At 35.8% G+C, this 22,428-nt stretch overlaps 1 protein-coding gene across 10 annotated transcripts in view; it reads left to right on the top strand.

Annotated features, from left to right (window-relative positions):
- The window catches only part of LOC309848568 (NEDD4-binding protein 2-like 2), a 75,528-nt gene that overhangs the window by 17,090 nt on the left and 36,010 nt on the right, over nt 1–22,428 (top strand). For 6 of the 10 annotated variants that reach the window (XR_014303128.1, XM_082700341.1, XM_082700343.1 and 3 more), the window contains 3 exons: nt 11–99; nt 495–571; nt 3,709–3,855. The exons of 1 other annotated variant lie outside the window; for it this stretch is intronic. Coding sequence is in view for 8 of the 9 variants with exons in the window: in XM_082700341.1 (XP_082556467.1) it covers nt 11–99; nt 495–571; nt 3,709–3,855 (313 nt within the window). In the remaining variant the exon portion in view is untranslated. Of the gene's footprint in view, nt 1–10; nt 100–494; nt 572–3,708; nt 4,098–22,428 lie in introns of those variants that run through there. 3 more of the 10 variants (XM_082700349.1, XM_082700348.1, XM_082700342.1) reach the window with 2 other exon arrangements.

Here is a 22,428-nt window from a genome sequence, read left to right as displayed (position 1 = left end):
TTTATTTCAGCAAAACAAGCTATCAATCAGGGGAGATCTCCAGTTATAATAGACAACACTAATACACAAGCTTGGGAAATGAAACCATATGTGGAAATGGTAAATATGTGATATGAGAAAGTTTTTAAATATTTTATTCTTACCAGTTTTTTCATACTCTGAAATTTTGGTTACTTTGATCTTCATTAGATAAACATTTGTCCCTGTTTTCTAAAGAGCTGTGTTCATTAACTTAGTTTCTAAAAAACTGGGAATGATATTTACTAAGAAATATGCTCATCTTGTTAGTTTTGCCTGGACTTGAAGACAGTAATTCAAAATTGTCCAGTTATGTGGTCTTAATATTTTTGTGAACAATATTATTTAAAAGTAAAATGTTTCTTGGTCGAACAAATTTAGATGTATTGTCTAAATGGAACTTCTATTTATCTGCCGCCTTTTTTACTTTAAGAAGTATTCTCTGGGTTTTTGTTTTCTTCCTTTCCTTTGTGTAGGCCATAGGAAAAGGATACAGAGTAGAGTTTCATGAACCTGAAACTTGGTGGAAATTTGATCCTGAAGAATTAGAAAAGTAAGGCACTCAAATTTTTTTGAATCCTTATCTTTGAAAAGTTTTTTTGAGTCTTCATCTTTTTTTTCTTTTCTCCTTTACACGATCAGTTTCTTTACTATATACTAGCTTTTGCTTGTTGAATGTTTGCTCTTTGTGAATGGGGACTGCTACTTACTTTCTGTCAAGAGGAACATTGACTTAAATTCAGAGTTTCTTGGGGCACATTCCCATGGTCAGTTTTATTAAATTTTCCTTGTTAAGTGTGTGTGTTACTTTTTCCTCTTGTAAATTCCTACATTGTTTCATAGTTTATTGAACGCTAGTGGAGATCCAGAACACTTTGAGGGAAAAGTTAGAACTTTTCCTTCTGGTTTTGAGTAGCCCACTTATCTGCATTGCCCTTCAAACTTTTCTTCCCATTTTAGGTCTCATCACCTGTTTTCCTGAGGCTTTCATCTTCTTTCTCTTTTCCATCTTTACTACTACAGATTCATAGTCCAAGACCCTTGTAATCAGTGTGTTTTAGAATTCAGGGTTTGTTTTTGTTTATTTGTTTTCTAAATAGAAAGTAATATAGTACATACACATAATCATAATACCCCTAATAAAGCTTGGGGCAGCATGCCATAATCACACACATCTTATTTTTCCTGTAGCAAGTCACTACTAATCCTCTGATTAGATAAGAAAGATTCTGCATAATCTAATGTTTGTTCTGAGTAGATTGTGCTGCCAAAAGAGTACAGATTTGGTTAGATTTTGTGCCGTATGAGTCAACAAAATCTGAAAACAGAATTTTCAGACCATTTTAGATTTCAAACTTTGTGGTGAGCGGTTGAGGACTTCTATTACTTTCGATCCTGGCTTTCTGTTTGTTTTCACCTTTATCCCTTTCCCCTCATGCACTGGTTTTCCTATGACTTTTTTTCTTTCTTTGTTTTTATTCTCCCTCTCTTCTTTTCTGTAACAACTTTGAAATGTAATTCACATACCTTACATTTTATGCATAAAAAGTGTACAATTACGATTTTTGGTGCAGTCGGCTCTTGAGCAGTGCAGGGGTTAGGAGTGCTGACAGTCAAAAATCCACAGATAATGGATTTTTGAGTCTGTTTTTGATGATGACTTTTGATTTCCCCCAAATCTTGACTACTAATAGCCTACTGTTGACCAGAGCCTTACTGAAAACATAAACAGTTGATTAACACCTGTTTCACATGTTACCTGTATTATATACTGTATTCTTACAGTAAAGTAAGCTAAAGAAAAGAAAATGTTATTAGGAAAATCATAAGGAAGAGAAAGTACATTTATAGTACTATACTATGTTTACTTCTTATTTTTTATTTAAATTCAGTCCATTAAAATACAGTATTTTATTAGTTTCAGAGGCAGAGTTTAGTGATTCATCAGTTACATATAATACCCAGTGCTCATTATATCACGTGCCCTCCTAGGTCCACTTACATATGGCTTTTTTACTGTGCTGTATTTATTGAAAAAAGCCACATGTAAGTGGACCTGCCACTGTTCAAACCTTTGTTGTTCAACGGTCAACCATATATGCACAGAGTTGTGCAGCCATCACTTCCTTTTTTTAAAGACCAGTTTTTTCCTTCACCTCAGCTTGCCCTCTTTCATCTTAAATGTTATTCTGTGTGTGATGTTTAACTAATTTCTTTTTCCCCCACCTTTTATTCATTTTGTTACCCTTTTTTCCCTTTCTGATTTGCACACCATGTGTTCATATGTGAGCAAAACAGATTTATGAGTAACTAGTATTATTCATCTGCTTCTGTGTGTATAATACACCTCAGTTAGAAGAGATGGAAGTTTAAAAACTAAAGCTGTTTGAGTTATGCAGAATAAATGAATTGATGAAATACAGTTAGGCTTCATTAACATTTGAGGGACTGTTGAAGTTTATTAGAATTCTTTAATATAATTGACTTTACAAAATAAAGTCAGTTTAACTGATAATGCAGAATAGTTTGACAGATTAGTTTTTTGGTAAATTGATGGAATTTACCAATTTTGACATCTTGTGGATTTAGTCATATCTTGTCAATTTCAACTTCAGATCCCTCTTTTTCTTTTTTTCTAGTCCTTTTTGCTTTTCCTGTTTTGTTTTAAACAAAAACAGTTTAAAAAGTAAACATTTTCTTTGTATCTCTTTTCTGGGAAAAATTAATTAGCATTAGTAAATCTAGAACTATAATATTAAATGTAAAATATGTTGCTATGTGTTTTGCCATGTCCAAGTCAAGTTATAGAAAATTACAAGGGTAAAATAAATTGAAAAATGTTTTTGAGGGTCAAAAATAATTTTAAACCACTTTTTGTTGTTACAATTAAACTCACAGAAAATGACATAAAATATAAATACACAGCTTAACAAATTTCTTGTAAAGGCAGATACTCACTTAACCATTATATAGGAATGTTACCAACACCTCCGAAGTTATATGAATTCCTTTTCCCAGTAATAATTCCCTGGTAATTACTTCCTTCTCTTTAATATACCTTTTTTATTTATATTTTTTAAATGTCTTTTTTTCTAAAACATGTTTTGCCTAACACCATAGGTTTTTTTCAAACTTTATATAAGTAAAATACAGTATGTGTTCACTGTGCCTAGTTTCTGTCACTCAACTTTATGTTTGTGAAATATGTCCAAGTTGTTATATTTCTAATAATCATTTGGTATTGGTAATAAATTTTAAAAATGCAAAAGGAAGTGTCCTAACATAACTTTGAAAAGTAATAAATATTTCATACTGATTTTTGTAATCTTAGAAGTTCACTCAAGTCCTCTATAATTCCCAATACACTGTCTCATAGTCTTTGATTTTGTTATTAAAAGAGGGGGAAGATTAACTCAGTAGTTCAGTGAATTGGTAGTTAGTTTTATGTGACAAAGATATTACCAGTTAACATTTTGCTGTGATTTGTGGTATCTTTAAATCTTTAAAAAATATTATATTGTTAAAATTTTTGAGAGCCAGTGTAAATTTTTTTTTTATTTAAAATGTGGGTGAATGAGTTGTATCTTTTAGTATTTATTTGTAAATACAATTTAGAATCTGTACTCTACAACAGCTTAGTCTCTAAACCTAGACATTCTAAAGAATTAAAATCCTTTTCTTTTTTGGTAGGAGGAATAAACATGGTGTATCTCGAAAGAAGATTGCTCAGATGTTGGATCGTTATGAATATGAAATGTCCATCTCTATTGTAATGAATTCAGTGGAACCGCTACACAAAAGCACACAAAGACCTCCTCCTTCACAGGGGACACAGAGGTGGGGAGGCTCTCTAGGCTCACATAATCAAGTCTCTGTTACAAATAATCATTAAACTGGCTATTTTCAGCTAACACATATGTTGCTTGCCCTTGAAAAAAATTAGTGAGCCTGTCTTGGAGTTTAAATAGTTTAAACTTAAAAAAAAAAAAAAAAGACTATGTTGCCTCACAAAGGATGTTCCCCACAAGTTGTTTAAATCCTAAAGTGTAAATAAAAATTATATAAAATTGTTTTTTAAATGCTTTTATAATTTCTTGTTGTAATTCCCTTGGGTTATTATGAGAACACCTTAGTGGAGTGGGTAGGACCTAGAATAGTTTTTCTACAACCGAGTTTTTAAACTAATTGTATCTATTTTGTAAATAATGTTGAGTAATTTTATAGCTCTTACCTAAATCTAACTTTTCATAAAATATTAGTATTTTTTCTTAACTACCTTAAATATATAAGAAATACTTGATGTAGGCACTTCAGTTGATTCATTATACTGGTAAAAGTGTTTGTGCAAATTCATCTGTATGACAGAAATATTTCTAAGTTATAATTAGCATATCACTTAATTAAATTCTCCATCAAATGCTATACAGCAGTAGGTGTGTCAACCACCTGGGTGGTTTTCTCCATAATATACATATTCATAATATATATACCTATATTCATCACCCTTCTCAAACCATCCCTCTATCCCTCCACACTCCCCAAATCTGGAATGGATAAATAGGGAAATCACTGTATACTTAGAAAAAGCTTTTCAGGTTATTCTGATATCACTTTTCTCTATTTAACAGTATATAATACTAATATAAAAACTATTTTGGACACATTCTTAGCATTAATGGTAAGATTTGTCTTGTAGGATATTTTATTTCTCCTCATTTCAGTTTTTTTGTTGACGAGCTATATGTCTTATTGAATAGTTTATTAGATTGTGTTTTGTCACTTAAAATTTAAAAGCTGAAATGGAATTCATTTCTGAGACTTTATAATTCATGCTCATCTTTGATTTGGTCTTTTTAAGGAAAAAGCCTCAACTGGTTACATGCTATTAAAAAAAAAAGTTACGATCTTTCAGATGTTTTACATGATAATATTTCATGGCCCATTAACTTTCTCCTAACCCAGCACATCCTAAATCGAGTAATCTTTCTTCTGTTGTTTAAACCTTTGGCTGTTCTTTTCAACCTTACTTTAAATATTCTCCCACATTTATATATTAAGTAATTCTAAGTGCAAGTCTCAAAACTAAATACAATACTCTCAACAAGGTCTGTATTACATTGCCTTTAGGGAGATAAGAATATGATATCTATTTATTTGTACTATTCACTGCTGTTTACATTTGAATGGATATTAGTTTGCTTTATTTTGTTTAACATGTTTGTATGTATTCATCTTAATATGATATAGTAAATATGCTAATTCATGTTTTGTGTGTAAATGTATATATATTTATACATCTACACATTTTCTTCATCTGCTATTTTCATGTATTTTGTTTCAGAGTAATGCTTCTTGGTATTTAGGCTTGTGTTTTCCAGTATTTTACTGTGTACATTAGCACAAATTGAAAATAGTACAGACGGATTTAATTTGGGGACAGGTGAAACAACTGTTAGATTTTATATACTGTGTGTTCCTTTCCCTCTGTCTTTATAAAACTATTGGGAGTAATAGTGCTATGAATCTATAGTTTATGATTAATAGATGCAAAATTAGCACAATTTATTTTAAGGAAGTAGAGAATTGCCTTTGAAAGTTACAAATTATAAAGAAATATGTTCATGTTAGACAGTAGGTCTGAAATAAATTTCCAGATTTTATTATGGGTCAACTTCATCTTTGCTGATTTATTTTAGTGTAAATCCATATTGAGGCAGAGAAATTAACATTCTGAAAAACTTTGAAGGTTTTTTTTTAAGGACTGAAAATTAGTAGTTCCTCTAAATATATTAAATTAATAGTTCCCCAATTATTCTGGTTAATTTTATTTTTATTTTTTGAATGATAATCATGAGTATGCAATAAAATATACCAAAATCACTGTCATAAGTCATTGCTTTAAGTCTATAAAAATCTTTAAAAAATTTTTTAAAGGAATTTACTGATTAAAGATATTTCATCAGAATTTTTCTTGTATTCAGATATTCTTGGGTGTTTTCTCCCCAGTTATATTCTTAATGGAAGAGCCCCCAATTGCTATGCCTCATTCTAAGTTGGTCTCCATCCCAGAGAATAAATGCAGCATTAGTCATCATATTTAACTAAGATAAAATATTTTAGTTAAGCAGAATGCAGCTTAACCTAAGTTGTTTTTTTATAGACTTGGTATAAAAATCACTTCCTTTTTGATAAGCAAATTTGTAGTTTTCTATATGTCATAGTCCTGCTAGCAAAAATACTTCATGTGGTCGTTAAGTTGAACTGTTGGTACTGCTTTTTAAATAGGTAATCTTTATTTTCCGTATTCACCTTTTCAAAAGAAAATTTTAACGTTTTAATATTTTATGTCTGTCTTAAAATAAGATTGTTTATAAAAGATTGGGTTGTATTTTGTTGTTGGAGCACTAGGGTGGATTTAAGTATTTGAAGTTCGGTTACTTCTTACCTAATTAATATAGATTGTGGAATTTTCTAGTTTTATGTATAGGTAACTTCTAGAAGAGTTCATGATTTCAGAGGATGTGAAATACTTATTTTGACCACATTTGAGTTTTTGTTGCAGAAATGTCTGATTTTCTGAGCCTGGTTTTTAAAGTATTTATGAAGAAAATTGGTGGTGTTCTCTTTGTAAATGCGAAGAATGTGGTTGTTTATATATTAGTGCCTTGATCAGATAGGTTTGCTAGTCTTCATTGAAGTTTTATTTAGTATTCTAACATAAATGCAGTAACTGAGAGTTTGTTATTAGGGCTGAAGATTGTGTGTGTGTGTGTGTGTGTGTGTGTGTGAGATTCTAACATTTGCAACCCATTAGAGTAACACCTTAGTCTAGAATCATAACAATATTGTTTAGTTTTGTTACAGTAACCATTCAGAATATTTAGTAGTAGCAGAAAAAGAAGATTGAGTTAATGGTTTTAAAGTTAAATTTTATAGGTTATAATTTATAAATAAAAGATTTTTTCCATTAAAATTGTTAGATGTAATTTTTGTGAATTTACAGAGGAAGGAGTGATTTTGTTAAGAGATAAATGAACATCTCCTTTGTGATGGTTTTCTTTCTCTTTACTAATTAAGATTGGCATACCAATTTATATTTTATTTTTAAGATTAAGGTATTATTAAAATAACTTGTTTCCCTATATGTATATCAGATTTCTTCTTAAAATCCTTGCGATGGTAAAAGATACTGTTTAATTTGTTGAATGAAATAAGTTCTGAAAGAGGAGTAGTTAGTGATTTTCTCTTGTGTCTTTCTGATTCCTTTTTTATATTTAAAACAACATTTAAATTAATTCATTTGATTCAAATTGCTAAGTATTTTAAGTCCAAAAAATTTTCACTTTTTGCATGGTTTGTAAATTGTAGAGCAGACTTTGAAAAATTTATAATTATGATGTTTGCAGCCAGGTTCAGAAAACTTGTAATAGACTTATTATCATTTATATTCAGTTTCTTTATTTAGAGTAGATTTAGAAGCATAGGTTTTATAATAGAATATATTTGTAAGCTTAATTTTTAATATATCTTCTGTGAAAATTTTAAACACATTGTCACTGTCAAATTATGCACAGAAACAAGGGGAAGGAATAGCACAAATAACTTTCTGAAAAGAGAGCCTCGAGCTAATAAGGCTGTGTCTGTTGGAAAATTTGACTTTAGGGTGCATTTAATAGAACTTTATTTTAGTAATTTAGATTAGAAATAATCTCTTCTTTCTCCTTTTCCCTAACAAATTTTATTCTCTGAATGATAACCCTGTTGTGTTCCAGGTGTGATAATTGTGGTAATCACCTATTATAATACATTTCCCAGTGTAGGACCCATTAATTTCAGTAACTGTCTTAAATTTAAGTATGAATAAGATAGATTATTTTATTTAGCATAGACACAGTTACGTTTTGTCTCCTAATTGTAGAACAAGACACATCACATTAACAAGCATTACCCCTACCTTGGTGAGTAACTGAATACTTCATTTGGGAATGTCTTCCAGTTGTAAATATTGCAGTAGGTTTTTTTTTTTAATTAAACTTTTTGTAAATTAGTAGGAAGACTGAGAGATTTTTAAGATGACCTAGGGGCTTTTTTGCCATTCAAATTATTAGTAACTAAAGGGAAATAATAATAATAGGGAAATAATGTGTTCATTCATGTTTAAAATTGTGTTCAAGTTCAGTAGAGTCCTTTGAAATACACTTTATATATATATTACTTTCTTGTTTTGCAGTTTTAACTGCATTCCTGATCAAAGTTTTGCCCTTGGGGGACGCCTGGGTGGCTCAGTTGGGTGAGCAGCTGCCTTTGGCTCAGGTCATGATCCCGGTGTCCTGGGATCGAGTCCCACATCGGGCTCCTTGCTCGGCCGGGAGCCTGCTTCTTCCTCTGCCTCTGCCTGCCATTCTGTCTGCCTGTGCTTGCTCTCTCGCCCACTCTCTCTGATAAAGAAATAAAATCTTAAAATAAATAAATAAATTTTAAAAAAAAGTTTTGCCCTTGGGGTTAGTTCATGTACAGCTGTCAGTTACAGTTGTACAACTCCGTAGTGTCTATTCAATTATAATCCTGAACTCTTAAGTTTTTTTAGTATTACAAAATGAAATTTGATTTTGGGGGGGGATTGTGGGTTTTTCCTCTGCCTTTATTATTCTTTCTTTCTGTTTTTTGTCTTTAATAGTATTAGGAATTGTGTTTCTTGCTTCTTTCAGTCTTTCCTGTACACATTTTCTTTTTCTTCTGTCCATTTTCTGCTCAGCCATCCTTGTGTAACTGCATAACATTTTTAATGAAGATGGTGGGATGGTAAGTGGCTGACAAAAATGGCAGTAAATTCTCCCCTCCTATGTTTCAGTGAACTCACTGTTCCTTAGGAAACTTATTTAATTAACCATGTTAAATTTATAGACCAGCAGCTTTGCAGTTGGTTTCCTGACCCTGCTACTTAGTTAGAACTTAGATATGAAAATACTTGGAAAGATTTATAAAAGTCTAAGAATCCCATAAGCATGGCATAGTTCTTGGATCTTAATTCAAGAAAAATTTATTTTATAATGCTTAAGCGTCATGATGATAGTCTTGTTGGTAAGTAGCTGATAGCTTGTTTTGAGTTCAACCTCTACAAGTGCTTTATATTGTGGAATGCTGCTACAGTGAGCAATAAGAATTTAATAGCACAAGCCTTAATATAATAATGTTCTTTTAAGTAGCTGCCATTTATTTGATGTCTGTCAGTGCCAGGCTGTGTTGTAATTGTGATTGTTAACATGTTCAGAGTTTTCATAGCAGTCCTACAAGGGTTTTCTGAAGAGGAAACAGTAACTTAGCAGAGGTTAAGCAAAGTTCTCCAACATAAATTTCTCTGGGGAAGATATGTAACTGGGATCCAACTCTAGGTCAGACATATTCCTCACTATAGCCCATTTTATCTTTTTTTTTTTTTCATTTTTAAATTTTTTAAAAATTAACATATAGGGATGCCTGGGTGGCTCAGTTGGTTAAGCTGCTGCCTTCGGCTCAGGTCATGATCCCAGCATCCTGGGATCGAGTCCCACATTGGGCTCCTTGCTTGGCAGGGAGCTTGCTTCTCCCTCTGCCTCTGCCTACCACTCTGCCTGTGCTCGTGCGCGTGCGTTCTCTCTCTCACAAATAAATAAAATCTTCTAAAAATTAATTAATTAATTAACATATAATGTTTTATTGCCCCAGAAGTACAGGTCTGTGAATCATTATTAGGCTTACACACTTCACAGCACTCACCATAGCACATACCCTCCCCAATGTCCATAACCCAACCACCCTCTCCATACCTCTTCTCCCCCCTGCAACCGCCAGGTTGTTTTGTGAGATTAAGAGTCTCTTATCATTAGTCTCCCTCCCAATCCCATCTTGTTTCATTTTTTTTCCTTGGCAATGCCCCAAATACTCCACTTTGCCTCTCAAATTCCTCATATCAGGGAAATCATATGATAATTGTCTTTCTCTGATTGACTTATTTTGTTTAGCATAATACCCTCTAGTTCCATCCACATGTTGCAAATGGCAAGATTTCATTTCTTTTGATGGCTGCATAGTATTCCATTGTATATATATATACCACATCTTTATCCATTCATCTGTTGATGGACATCTGGGTTCTTTCCATAGTTTGGCTATTGTGAACCTTACTGCTATAAACATTCAGGTGCACATGCCCCTTTGGATCGCTGCATTTGTATCTTTATGGTAAATACCCAGTGGTGCAATTGCTGGGTCATAGGGTAACTCTTATTTTCAACTTTTTGAGGAACCTCCATGCTGTTTTCCAGAGTTAGCCCATTTTATCTTTTAAACATAGTCATCTTTTCAAAAATTATTACCAATATAGCCTTTTTTTTAAGGTAGAAAAGAAATTCCAGTGACGATTTGAGTGCATCTTTAATGTACCTTTTTTTTTTAATTTAAATTTGATTAATTAACATATAATGTATTATTGGCTTCTGAAGTAGAGGTCAGTGATTCATTAGTCTTTTTTTTTTTAAGGTTCTATTTATTTATTTGACAGAGAGATCACAAGTAGGCAGAGAGGCAGGCAGAAAGGAAGGGAAGCAGGCCCCCTGCTGAGCAGAGAGCCCAATGTGGGACTCAGTCCCAGGACCCTGACTTGACCTGAGCTGAAAGCAGCGGTTCAGCCCACTGAGCCACCCAGGCTCCCAGTGATTCATTAGTCTTAGTGGTACCTTTGGATTTAGAGGGTTGAAGGTATGTTAATTTAGTAACAAAATTGAATATAGAAACCTTTAAATGACCATTTAGAGTCCTGTTTTTAAGATGACTGAAAGTAGAAATACCATTTAGTATTTAATGTTTTCTACAAAATATACATTGATGTAATTGATAATCATATTTCAGCAGTATCTTTTAAATTGAATTTTTACACATGCAGTTGTGCTCTAATGTTTAAAATTTATTTTTAATTTTTTAGTTTTAATTAGCTTTTGAAATGTGTAGTATTCAATAAATGGATTAAGTTACATAAGCTGTTTGTTTTGCCGATTTTGAGGCAATATTTCTCAGACTAGATCAGCACTGTAAGTGGTCTTTATTTTTCTTTTAATGTTCACATATTCCTTAAGTCTGCTCTAGTAGTAGATGTTATGGAAATTACATCAGTTTTCTGAATTTCTGAAGAATTACGCATTTCTTTCTTTTATAATAGCATCTTTTTCTTCTGTATTGTTTAACTTTCCAAAATTAAAGAACAATAAAAGAGCCAGTTAATTAAGTTTAATACATAAATAATAAATTGAGTTAATTAGATTCTACAAGGAAAACCTCTAAATACAAAATGAAGAATTCTTATTGTTGAGTATTGGCCTTGTTTTGTTTTAGTTAACCTAAAAAAATAGAAGGACTGGATGTTGTTTGGATTTTCTTAATCCATAGAGTAGATTGTGTGTGGTTTTTTTTTAATTTCTGAATGTGAAATCAGAAGTAGAATTTTTGTTGGAAGAGAAAAAGACTTCTTGAAAAAAGAAATGGCATTAGTTTCATCAGTAGATTAGTTTTCAGGTCCAAAATACCTGGTATAAGTTCTCATATACTTTTTATTTGTTAATTTGTATGATTATATGATTGTTTTCCCTCGTTATTTTTAAGTCAGAGATTTTGAGTCAGACATTGTATCTTTTGTTCACCATTGCATCATGGTCATCAGCTAGCACAGTGGTTAGGAAAGAGTGATACGTAGTATTTATCACAAGAAGTGAATGTGAGTATTTTCAGTTTGTTGTGGGCTGAATTTTGTCACCTCAAAGTTCATGTGTTGAAGTCCAGTACCTCGAATGTGGCTATTTTGGGATATAGGACCTTTCCAGGTAATTAAGATAAAAAGAGATCATGTGGTTAGGCCCAAATCAAGTATGACTGGTGTCCTTCTAAGAAGTGATTAGGATAGACACACGTAAATGGGAGGCCTTGTAAAGACACTGGAGAAAGACTGCTATCTGAAAGCCAAGGAGAGAGACCTTTGAAGAAATCAATTCTGCTGACACCGTGATCTTGGACTTCTGACCCCCATAATTGTGAGAAAATTAATTTCTGTTGCTTAAGCCAACCAATCTGTGGTACTTTGTAAATTTGGCAAACTAACATAGATTTTGGTACTGGGAAGTGGGGTGCTGCTATAATTAATACCTAGAAATATTGAAGTGACTCTGAGACCGGGTATGGTGGAGGTTTGAAGAATTTTGAGGTGCATGTTAGAAAAAAAACAGTGTTACCTCTGGAAATCTGTCAGTAGGTATGTATGTGGATGTTAAAGGTGATTCTGGTAAGGGCTATGAAAGGAAAGAAATGGTTTCTGTTGTCTTGGAGAGAGATATATGATCACAAGAGTCTTGGTAGAAATAACAAAGATGCTTTGGTGAAGCCTCAGATGGAAATGTTACTGAAGAATGAAGAAAAGGCGATCTTGTTAGAATGACAAAGAACTGGCTAAATTGTATCCCAGTGTTTTGTGGAAAATAGAGCTTAATATAATGAACTTGATTATTTAGCTGAGAGTTCAAAGTGTTAAGATACACAGCTTCATTTCTTCTTGCTTATAGGAAAATGCAAGAGGAGAAAGAAATTGAGGAAAGAATTGTTAAGCAAAAAGGAACCAAATTTGAAGATGTGGAAAATTCTCAGCCTATGCTTATTTTGAAAAATTAGAAAGTATGTGTTCTGGAGATAACACGAACATTGTTGCTAGAAAATGGTTTGCTAAAGAGATTATGGGCAAGTAATTTAAGCATCCAGTAAGCTGCCTCAGCAGAAATAGAGATGGGATTATGCTAGGAGAAACCCTAACAGCTTGGACCGAAAGGGACAAAACAGGATGAAATGAAGGGAGGCCCCTTATTGCTGGGATTCCATAAGACAGGCCCTACTGACCTGTCTTATGATCTGTCTGTGATCATGTGCTGTCCTTAAGGAACAGAACAGAACCTGAAGAAAGTTCAGAAGCTGGCAGAGTGGCCATGGCCACCATGGGATCAAAGCCCCAAGCCTGAGGGATTGGGGCTACCACATTGGTGGGCCTGGAAGGCAGGGCCTCCACCTAGAGGACAGAGCATGGAGCCAAAGAGGGATTATTCTTTAGCCTTAAAATCTAGTGCACTTTGCCTTGTTTGTTTTTGAATTGTTTGTGATCCATTACCCCTCTCTTTGTGATTTTTCCCTTTTGGAATGAGAATGTCTATTCTATGCCTGTCCCACTATTGTATTTAGAAACAGGTAACTTACCTAGATTCATAGTTACAGTTGAAGAGGAATTTTGCCTCAGGATGAATCCTAACTGAGGTTCACCCATATCTGATTTAAATGATATTTAGATGAGGTATTGAACTTAGAGTTGATGCTGGGATGAGTTAAGACTTTAGGAGTTGTTGGAATGCAGTGAATTTTTTTTGCTTGTGAGAAGGACATGAGTTGTGGGGATGAGAAAGTAGAGTGTCACAGACTGAATTATGTTACCTTAAAATTTATATGCTGAAGTCCTAACCCCCAGTGCCCCAGAATGTAACTGTTTTGGAAGATAGAGAATAAGGTCATAATGATGGGCTCTTAATTTAATATGACTGGTATCCTTATAAAAAGAAGATATTAGGACACAGACACATACAAAAGGAAGACCATACGAAGACATTGGAAGAAGACAGCCATCTATCAGCTAAGGAGAGAGGCCTTAGAAGAAACCCTGCTGACATTTCAGTCTCAGACTTGAAACCTCCAAAATTCTGAGAAAATAAATTTCTGTTGATTAAGCCACCCACCCAGTCTGTGGTACTTTGTCACAGCCTTACAAAATTAATACACAACTACTGCTAGCTAGTTGAGAGACATTTGTGAGACATTTCCTTCTCTCTTCTGCAGCTCCTTCATGTGTAAAATAAGTATATTTGACTGAATCAGTTTTTTTTTTTTTTTAAGATTTTATTTATTTATTTGTCAGAGAGAGAGCGAGCGAGAGTGAGCACAGGCAGACAGAGTGGAAGGCAGAGGCAGAGGGAGAAGCAGGCAGAGCAAGGAGCACGATGTGGGACTCCATCCCAGGACGCTGGGATCATGACCTGATCCGAAGGCAGCTGCTTAACCAACTGAGCCACCCAGGCATCCCTGACTGAGTCAGTTCTTAATTTTTAACTCAAAGCTTTCGAAAAATGTCAGGTGTTTCATTCAGAAGTATACAGTGGGTTGCCTGTCAGTTGTTTCATTCAGAAGTATACAGTGGGTTGCCTGACTGATATTCACAGTATAATTGAGTTCTGTGTTTCAGACTGTTCCTTCAAGGCCCCTTCGGGATTGTGAAGAACAGAAACCTCCACTTAACAGTGGAACACAGAATTCGAAATTGCATCATTAGAAGATAACAGTAGCAGTTCTGACTACAGCTTGGGCAAGCCACTTAACTTTCTGAAACTTGCCCTCATAAGTAAGAATAATACTTTCTCACTCTATAACATAAGGTTATTGGATCGATGAAACGAGATGAGTGTGTTAGAGTTTCACCTGAAATAGCTGTTCTTGTGTTAGCCCTGAAATTCTGTGATTTTGTTTTGCTTTTTGGTGATTTTACCTCTTTTGATATATACTAGTGAACGGGCAGAGAAGGAAACAAACCAATTAATTTTTATACTAGTTAGAAATGCCAGATATATCTGGGAGGATAAAGTTTGGTGTTTTATTTTTGGTTATTTAATTTGTCAAAGATCTTCATAGTCCTTCCTCCTCATCAAAGGTACTTGAGTTAAGCTGTAGAACAGCCCAAAACAATTTATGATAATGTACGTACCCTTCTAGCATACATATCAGCTTTATTCATCTGTGTTGTATGATCTTGGTATGAGTCAATCGACTTGATACTCCCATTTTTACTGACAAATTTGATATGATTAGTTTCACAGAGCAGTGTATTGGCAAGACCACACAAACACATTTCTTCAAAAGAAGAAAGAAGTATATATATATATATTTTTAAGATTTTATTTATTTATTTGACAGAGATCACAAGTAGGCAGAGAGAAAGGGGAAAGCAGGCTCCCCGCTGAGCAGAGAGCCCAATGCAGGGCTCGATCTCAGGACCCTGAGATCATGACCTGAGCTGAAGGCAGAGGCTTTAACCCGCTGAGCCACACAGGCACTCCTGTTTTGTTTTGTTTTAATGCCAAGCATGATGAGACTCCGCCCCCGCCCGCTCCCCCACTTCCGGCCCATCTTCTTGGAGATAATTTTTCCTTTGTTTTTCATATATGACATTTTATGTAAAGTTTATGTCTTGGTGTGATGGAATAGTTAATTACAGCCTGGGCTTCTATGAAATGAGTTATTCAAGATGGGAACATCAGTTTGAGTGTGTCAGTTTTCAATTTTTGTAATACAGTTAGAAAAGTGGTAAGAGTTGTCAACAAGAGTCATTAGACAAAGGGTGAAAGGTAAAAGGCAATTTGTAACTTGGAGATACAATTAGTAGTACCTCATTTTTTTCTATGTTTAAAAATTTATTTATTTGAGAGAAAGTATGTGTGCGCAGGTGTGAGAGTAGAGGCTGGGAGAGGGAAAGAATCTCAAGCAGACTCCCTGCTGAGCATGGAGCCCAACACAGGGTTCATTTCGTGACCTGAGCCAAAATCAAAAGTCGGATGCTTAATTGACTGAGCCACCCAGGTGCCTCTCATTTTTTTAAATGATAGCATTCTAAGTCTTTTATGACATAACAATCTTCTTGACTCATTATTTTGTACTCTATTACAGTGAAGTAGGTGAATTACTATATTTAGAAACAATTTGTTTATAGAAAAATGAGGTTATCTGTAGGCAGAATAAATAACATTCAATGGAGAAGGGAAATCAGAAGGAAAAGCAGTTTCTAATCAGTTAAATAGGGGCACGTGGATGGCTCAATTGGTTTAGCATCATGGGATCAAGCCCCAGGTTGGGCTCTTTGCTCAGAGGGGATCCTGCTTCTCCCTCTGCCTGCTGCTCCTCCTGCTTGTGTGCTCTCTCACTGTCAAATAAATAAAATCTTTTTTAAAAAAAAAAATTAATCTTGAGACTTCCCAAGTAAGACATCAGTAGATTGCTATGGTATGGAAATGATGTGGAATGTTTGGATGTGTGTGTTTGGTTATATGAATTCTCCCTTTATAGGAGCTGGGTTAGATTTGCTGAGGGTACAGAGCAATCGTAGGTCTCCAGACCTGAAACTCGGGAGCATCTTGCCCACTGCAGGAAAAAGAGCCACAATGGGTCTTAACTATAAGTCTGAGAAAATGTGAAGATTATGCTGAGGAAATATAAGTTCAGTCAACAAATATGAAACAAAGCTGTGGTTAACTGGAAGACAAGAAGTCAGGAGCCAGAAACCAAAATAAAACTCAAGGTCGGCTGCATGCAACAGTGTCATGAGTTGTGTTGAAATGCTGGAGGCATGCTTTATTCCTAGCTCTATCATTTCTTGGTGGGAAATGGGCTGATTTTAAGTTATAGAATTGGACTAGGAAAACAAGGCTTCCTTGAATTGCTTTTCCTAGTGCATATCAGAATGCTTTATGTTTTTCCTAAGTACATCTTGGGACAATCTTTGCAGATATGTAATAGAAGTACTCAGTGCAGTAGGGAAATAGGTGGAAGCAGTAGCTACTGGGAATGGAATGGTGTTTTCTAATTGGGGGAATGTGTTTGGGAAATACGAGCCAGTAATGAGAAGAGGCAGTAAAATGTTTTCTGCTTTTACACTGTTCAGTTAATGAGTTGGTTGTGAATGAAAGGTGGACGACTAAGTGTGGGGAAGTCTTCCTGGAGGTGTTGATTTCTAAGCCTAGTCTAAAGGTGGGATTTTAACAAGAGAAGTATGGAAAAAGGGCCTACAGGCAATATCCACTGAGTGATCAAGGGCTCAGAGGCAGGAAGCAGTAATACATTTATTCATGCATGTATTTACTCAACAGTATTTCATGAGTGCCCTACTATATGCCAGGCATTTTTCTAGATGATAGAGATACAGTCCTCTGCTGTCCTAGAGTCAATGTAGGGAAGCAGACCCTACACCAATAAATAAATGATAAATGCTATGGGAAACACTGGAAGCAGCATAAATGGGACAGGGAGGATGGGGCTTAGGGGTATCAGTGCTACTTTACCTGGAGTCATCATAAAGGCCTAACTGAAGAGATAACTTTTGAGCAGAGACTTGAAGAGAGTGAATTAGCAAGGACAGCAATGTAGGAAGAGCATTCCAGACAATGGATCCTGCAAGTAGGGGCCAAGATTAGGTGGGACTGTGCTTGGTGTGGTTAAGAACTAGCAGGAGATTTTCCTGGAGCCAAGTGATCACAGGGCAAAATAGTAGAAGACAGAGGAAGAAGCAACCAAATACCCGAGTCTTGTGAATTCTTGAAGGAGCATAGGCCTTCACTTCCCCTGAGACAGGAAACTGTTCCAGAGTTCTGAGTTATACTCAGAATTATATACGTGTTCAAGTTACACACGTCAGTTCTGGCTGCTCTCTTAATAATCTGTTTTAGGCAAGAGCCGAAGCAGGGCTCTTGTCATAATCCAAGTGAGAGATGACTATGACTTTAACCACAGGGTAAAGGTGTTGGTGAGAGTTGTTGATGCTGAGTTGTCAGGATTTGCTGAAAAATCAAATAAAATGCATGAGAGAGAAAAAGTTTACTGGGAAATAATGTACGAGAAGCACATTTGGAAAGGGAAAGAGATGCTCACTTCTGGACATGTTAAGTTTGAAATGCCACCTAAGAAATACATCTATATGGAGATGTAGAATAGGTAGTATGTTCAGGTGAGAGGTCTGTGTTAGCAACAAATTTGGGCATGGATTGGAAAGCAGGATTTTCATTGTTTTTTGTTTTTTTTTAAAGATTTTATTTATTTATTTGTCAGAGAGAGAGTGAGAGCGAGCACAGGCAGACAGAGTGGAAGGCAGAGGCAGAGGGAGAAGCAGGCTCCCTGCGGAGCAAGGAGCCCGATGTGGGACTCAATCCCAGGATGCTGGGATCATCACCTGAGCCGAAGGCAGCTGCTTAACCAACTGAGCCACCCAGGTGTCCCAGGATTTTCATTGTTGTTGGAGCATAACATTTGGTATATAATATAGTAGGATATAATTTCAGGCATCAGTTCTCAGTCTTTTTCTCATTATGACAGAGAAAACAAAATTTGTAGGATTTGCTGGAGTAAATGGTATAAGCTACTCTTCCCAAGACTACTGGCCCTAGGGCTTGAAAATTCCACATTGCACGAGCCACTTTCAGTGGTCTTACCTTTCACCCGTTTGAGGCATTGCCAAGCACACTCTTGGGAAGTTCTGTTCTCAAGAGGTAGTCTGATCAAAGGGTCAGATCATGGAGAACCTGACAGTGTTAATGAACTAATACTTTGTGATGCAGATAATGGGTATCACTAAAGAGATTTCAGAAATATGACATAGTTGCATTTGTTTTAGATAAACACCTTTCAAACTGGTGAAAAGTTAGTTTTTTAAAAATTTATAATATATCACAGCCTGATACCTCGGTAAACTAAATTACTAGGAAAAATTTAAATATAAGTATTAAATTCAACAGATATAGAAATCCAGGTTGTTATAAAAGTTTTTAAAAACTTATTCTCAATTTCTGTAGTTGTGGACTAGTAGCAAACTGCTTATGGATTGGCATCAATGTGGATAATACTTTTGAGTAGGTCTGTTTGGAATGGATTATACTTGACAGAGTAATAGAAAGTATTTGTGGACTACTTGTCAGTTAGTTGAAAGCCACCAAACACTTTGTCACGTTTGTTGAATATGTGGAGTGGCCTGAGGGAGCTTCTCAAGGCATTGGTTTGACAGAGGCGTACAACTTGTGGTGGGACTTACACCACTGAGTGTATGGTGTGGCCATTCTGATAGTGTGTGTGGTCTCCTCTGTTTTCCTCAGAATTCTGCTGTTGGGGAGCCACTTCAGGGTAGCCCTGAACTTGGTCAAGCATAGTTTATGTTTAACCATCTTTTGGTTGTTAAAATTTGATTATTTGTTCTGGTTTCATTGGTCACCAGAGGGTTACAAAGGATTTGGGTGGAACATGGTCGTCCAATGTTGTTGTTGGTTGTCCAGCTCATGTGACAGAAAATCACCTGGGCTATTTTAGCTGTCCAATATATAGGTTATAAAAAACTGAAAATTTTGGGTCTCTCTGAATTGACTAAAATTAAAGATGAGTGGAATGGTGAGGCTTTCTGCATAGTTAATGCATGAAGACTACCCTTGTCCTGGTAGAGCCAGTGTTCCTTGTTTTTTTGTTTTTGTTCTTGTTCCCCTACTAAAAGCACCAGCATTTAACAGAGGAAGATGGGATCCTCCCGAACCCATGTTATGTTTCTCTCTTTGTATTCTGAACTGCCCTCTGGAAATGAATATAACCATCTGACAGAGATGTGGGATCACCACGTATGTTATTTAATCAAATTTCTTTTTTTCATTTGTTTGATAAAGGCCTGTTTGTCTGTGATAAGCACAAGTCCACTTCCATTTTTATGGACTCCTCACCTCACCCCTACCTAAACCTACCCACCCTGACTTGGGCTGACCCATCAAGTCTTAGGCAGGAATAGTGAGAAGGTGCTAGGTCAGAACCCAAATTCTTAAGGTAGCTGGTAGATTTGAGAGTTCCTATTGATGGGAATACACTGAGTGAGGGGGTCATTGCAAGGTGGCTCTTGAGTATGCAGTCAGAATTTGGAATCTGGTGGCATTTCAGCTAACTGACCCATCCCTTAGCACAGTTGGTAAGTGTCTTTGTCTTCTTCACTGGAGGTGAGTCTCAGGTATGTCAAAAGGGTGGTCAAAACCCAGAGGTAGCTTGATTGCATATGTATTCTTGCAGAGGTCATGTTCAAATCATTTAATGGTGTGGTCAGCCAGTTGGCCAGCTTGCACATCTGCTCTTTTTCTTGCTGTCTCAATCAGAATCCTGGGGAAGCTGCAGTTCCTCTAAGTAACCACATAAAGGCAACTCAATGGTGAGTAGTAAGCCTTTTTGGTCAGGGGGCCAAAAGGGTCTGCTGGGGTGCCAGTGGTCCTACCACTGGTATCTCGTCTCCTACTGTCTTCTAGGTCAGCTCTAGCAGAGGGGACATGAAAGAACAGGATCTAGCTGGCTGATTGCTAGTGCCAGGTTTGTTCCTGGTCAGGACCCACTTGAGTTTCTCCAGGAATGGGCAGGAAAGGCAGGTGAAACACAGGCTTACCCTTGCAGTCTGTCCCTGAAGGGAGCCAATAGCAATGTCTAGGAGGCAAGATTTGGGGGGATTGACTGCATGGGCATCAGCTGGTCATAATTGAGGCTGGTTACTGTGTTAGAGAGGAAACGTATGGGTCCTTTGTGATGCCAGTCACTAACCTGTTTTGGGCCAGTAAGAGTCTTAGAGAAGGGACTGGGCTGCAAATTAGGAGCCCAGGATAATTATATACTAAATGGTACAAAAGAATTTAAGTATTTTAACAAGTCATGTTGGCCACATTATTGTAGCCCTTTAAGGTCTGAGAGTTGTGGACTCTTGGATATTCATGGCAGGTTTTGTTTGTTTGTTTGTTTGTTTCTTTAAAGATTTTATTTATTTGACAGAGAGAGACAGTGAAAGAGGGAATACAAGGAGGAGGAGTGGGAGAGGGAGAAGCAGGCTTCCCACGGAGCAGGGAGCCTGAAGTGGGACTCAATTCCAGAACCCTGGAATCATGACCTCAGCTGAAGGCAGACTTAACAACTGGGCCAGCCGGGTGCTCTCAATGGCAGTTTTTATTTGCATAAAAAAATTGTATAGTTTCTCTATAGTTTTCTTCTAATTTTTTTCTAGGGTAGGTGGTGTCCTAGAGAGACTCTGAGATGAGAGTGCCTGAATTTAGGTGAATAATACCTCCTTCATCTCTCTTACTGGCAAAAATTGATCAGAAGTTAGAATTGGCCTCCTCCCCTCCCTTTTCTGGATCCATGGAGTAGAGTGTTTCTCTCACTTGTACATGTTGAATTAACAATGTTTCTGTATTTGCTAGTTTTAGGACAAGTCTGAAAACTTGTGTAGGGAGCTGAGAGCAGATGGACTTGATTGTGGTTCTGGTCAGACAAGGTGGGCAAAAGAGCTTACATCCGGAGACCTCAGCTAGGTAGGGCTATTTTGCTCAGGGAAGCTGGGAGTGATGCAGAAGGGATGTTTAAGCCAAATCTTTGGAAAACTAATTTCATAAATTAATTTCAAGGACCAAGAACTTGGAAGTCCTAGAAGGGAATATGAGAAAGGCCACTGGAAGAGGAAGGTCCCAAACCATTGAAACAAATAGTACAAAACATCTCTGGTGTCCTTTTCAACCATGATGATACTGAGAATGTATTGGGTCTGTATAAAGGTATAAGCTCCAACCAGATACTGGTGAATGTAGAGACGGTAGTGACAGATCTTTCTGTATATGGCTGAAATTTATTAGAAAATTAATAGAAATTTTGTAGAAAATGAGACAAATAATGCACCAAGAATTCTAAGGCATCGCTGTAGGAAACAGGAAAGTATCATTGGTAATTATTCCAGTGAAAGAGTTTGAAGGGGAAAGAAAATGCTATGGAGATTTCAAGCAGTAAAGAATTGAGCAGGGTAGTTTTGAGAACATTAGCAGATTGGCTGATTGAGTGTGAGAAGGGTTAAAACATACAGCTTTCTAAGTGTAACAAAGTAGCAACAAAGATAGTATAGTGAGTAGAAGATTACAATCAGGAAATGAGAATCACTGTTCTAAATATACTATAGTTTTGTGACCTTTTACAAATTACTATCCTAGTTCATGAATCAAATATTGCATATAAAGATAATAACCTTTTTTGGGGCACTCACAGTTGGTTGAGCATCTGACTCTTGATTTTGGCTCAGGTCTTGATCTCGGTTGTGTGATTGAGCCCAGTGTCAGGCTCCACACTCAGCATGGAGTCTGCTTGAGATTCTCTCTCCCTCTGCGCCTCCCAGCCATGCTCTCTTCTCTCTCTAAAATAAATAAATCTTTTAAAAAAAGAGATAATACCTTTTTGTTTTTCTATAAATACTGTGAATATTAATGAGGTGCTATTTATGGTATACTCGAAATTCTGCAAAAAAATACTAAATATATTGATGTTTTGTATTTAGCAGAGCATTTTGACATGTTAAAATATAGTATATTAGGGCCAAAAGGGATTTTAGGACATCTAGCTAAAAACTCACATTTTGTAGATGAGGAAATTGAGGTCCAAAGAGATGAAATTAGCATCCAGGATTCCTGGCTTTCAGTCATTTCTTTCCTTTACCAAAAATCTCAGTCTTTATACTGAGTAATATCAGCTTATAGTGTTGTAATAGTTCATCATTAA

The sequence above is a fragment of the Mustela nivalis genome (assembly GCF_964662115.1).
Source record: "Mustela nivalis genome assembly, chromosome: 15".
NCBI classification, from domain to species: Eukaryota; Metazoa; Chordata; class Mammalia; order Carnivora; family Mustelidae; genus Mustela; species Mustela nivalis.
Note: the sequence above shows the minus strand (reverse complement) of the source record. Positions and strands in the feature narration are given on the sequence as shown.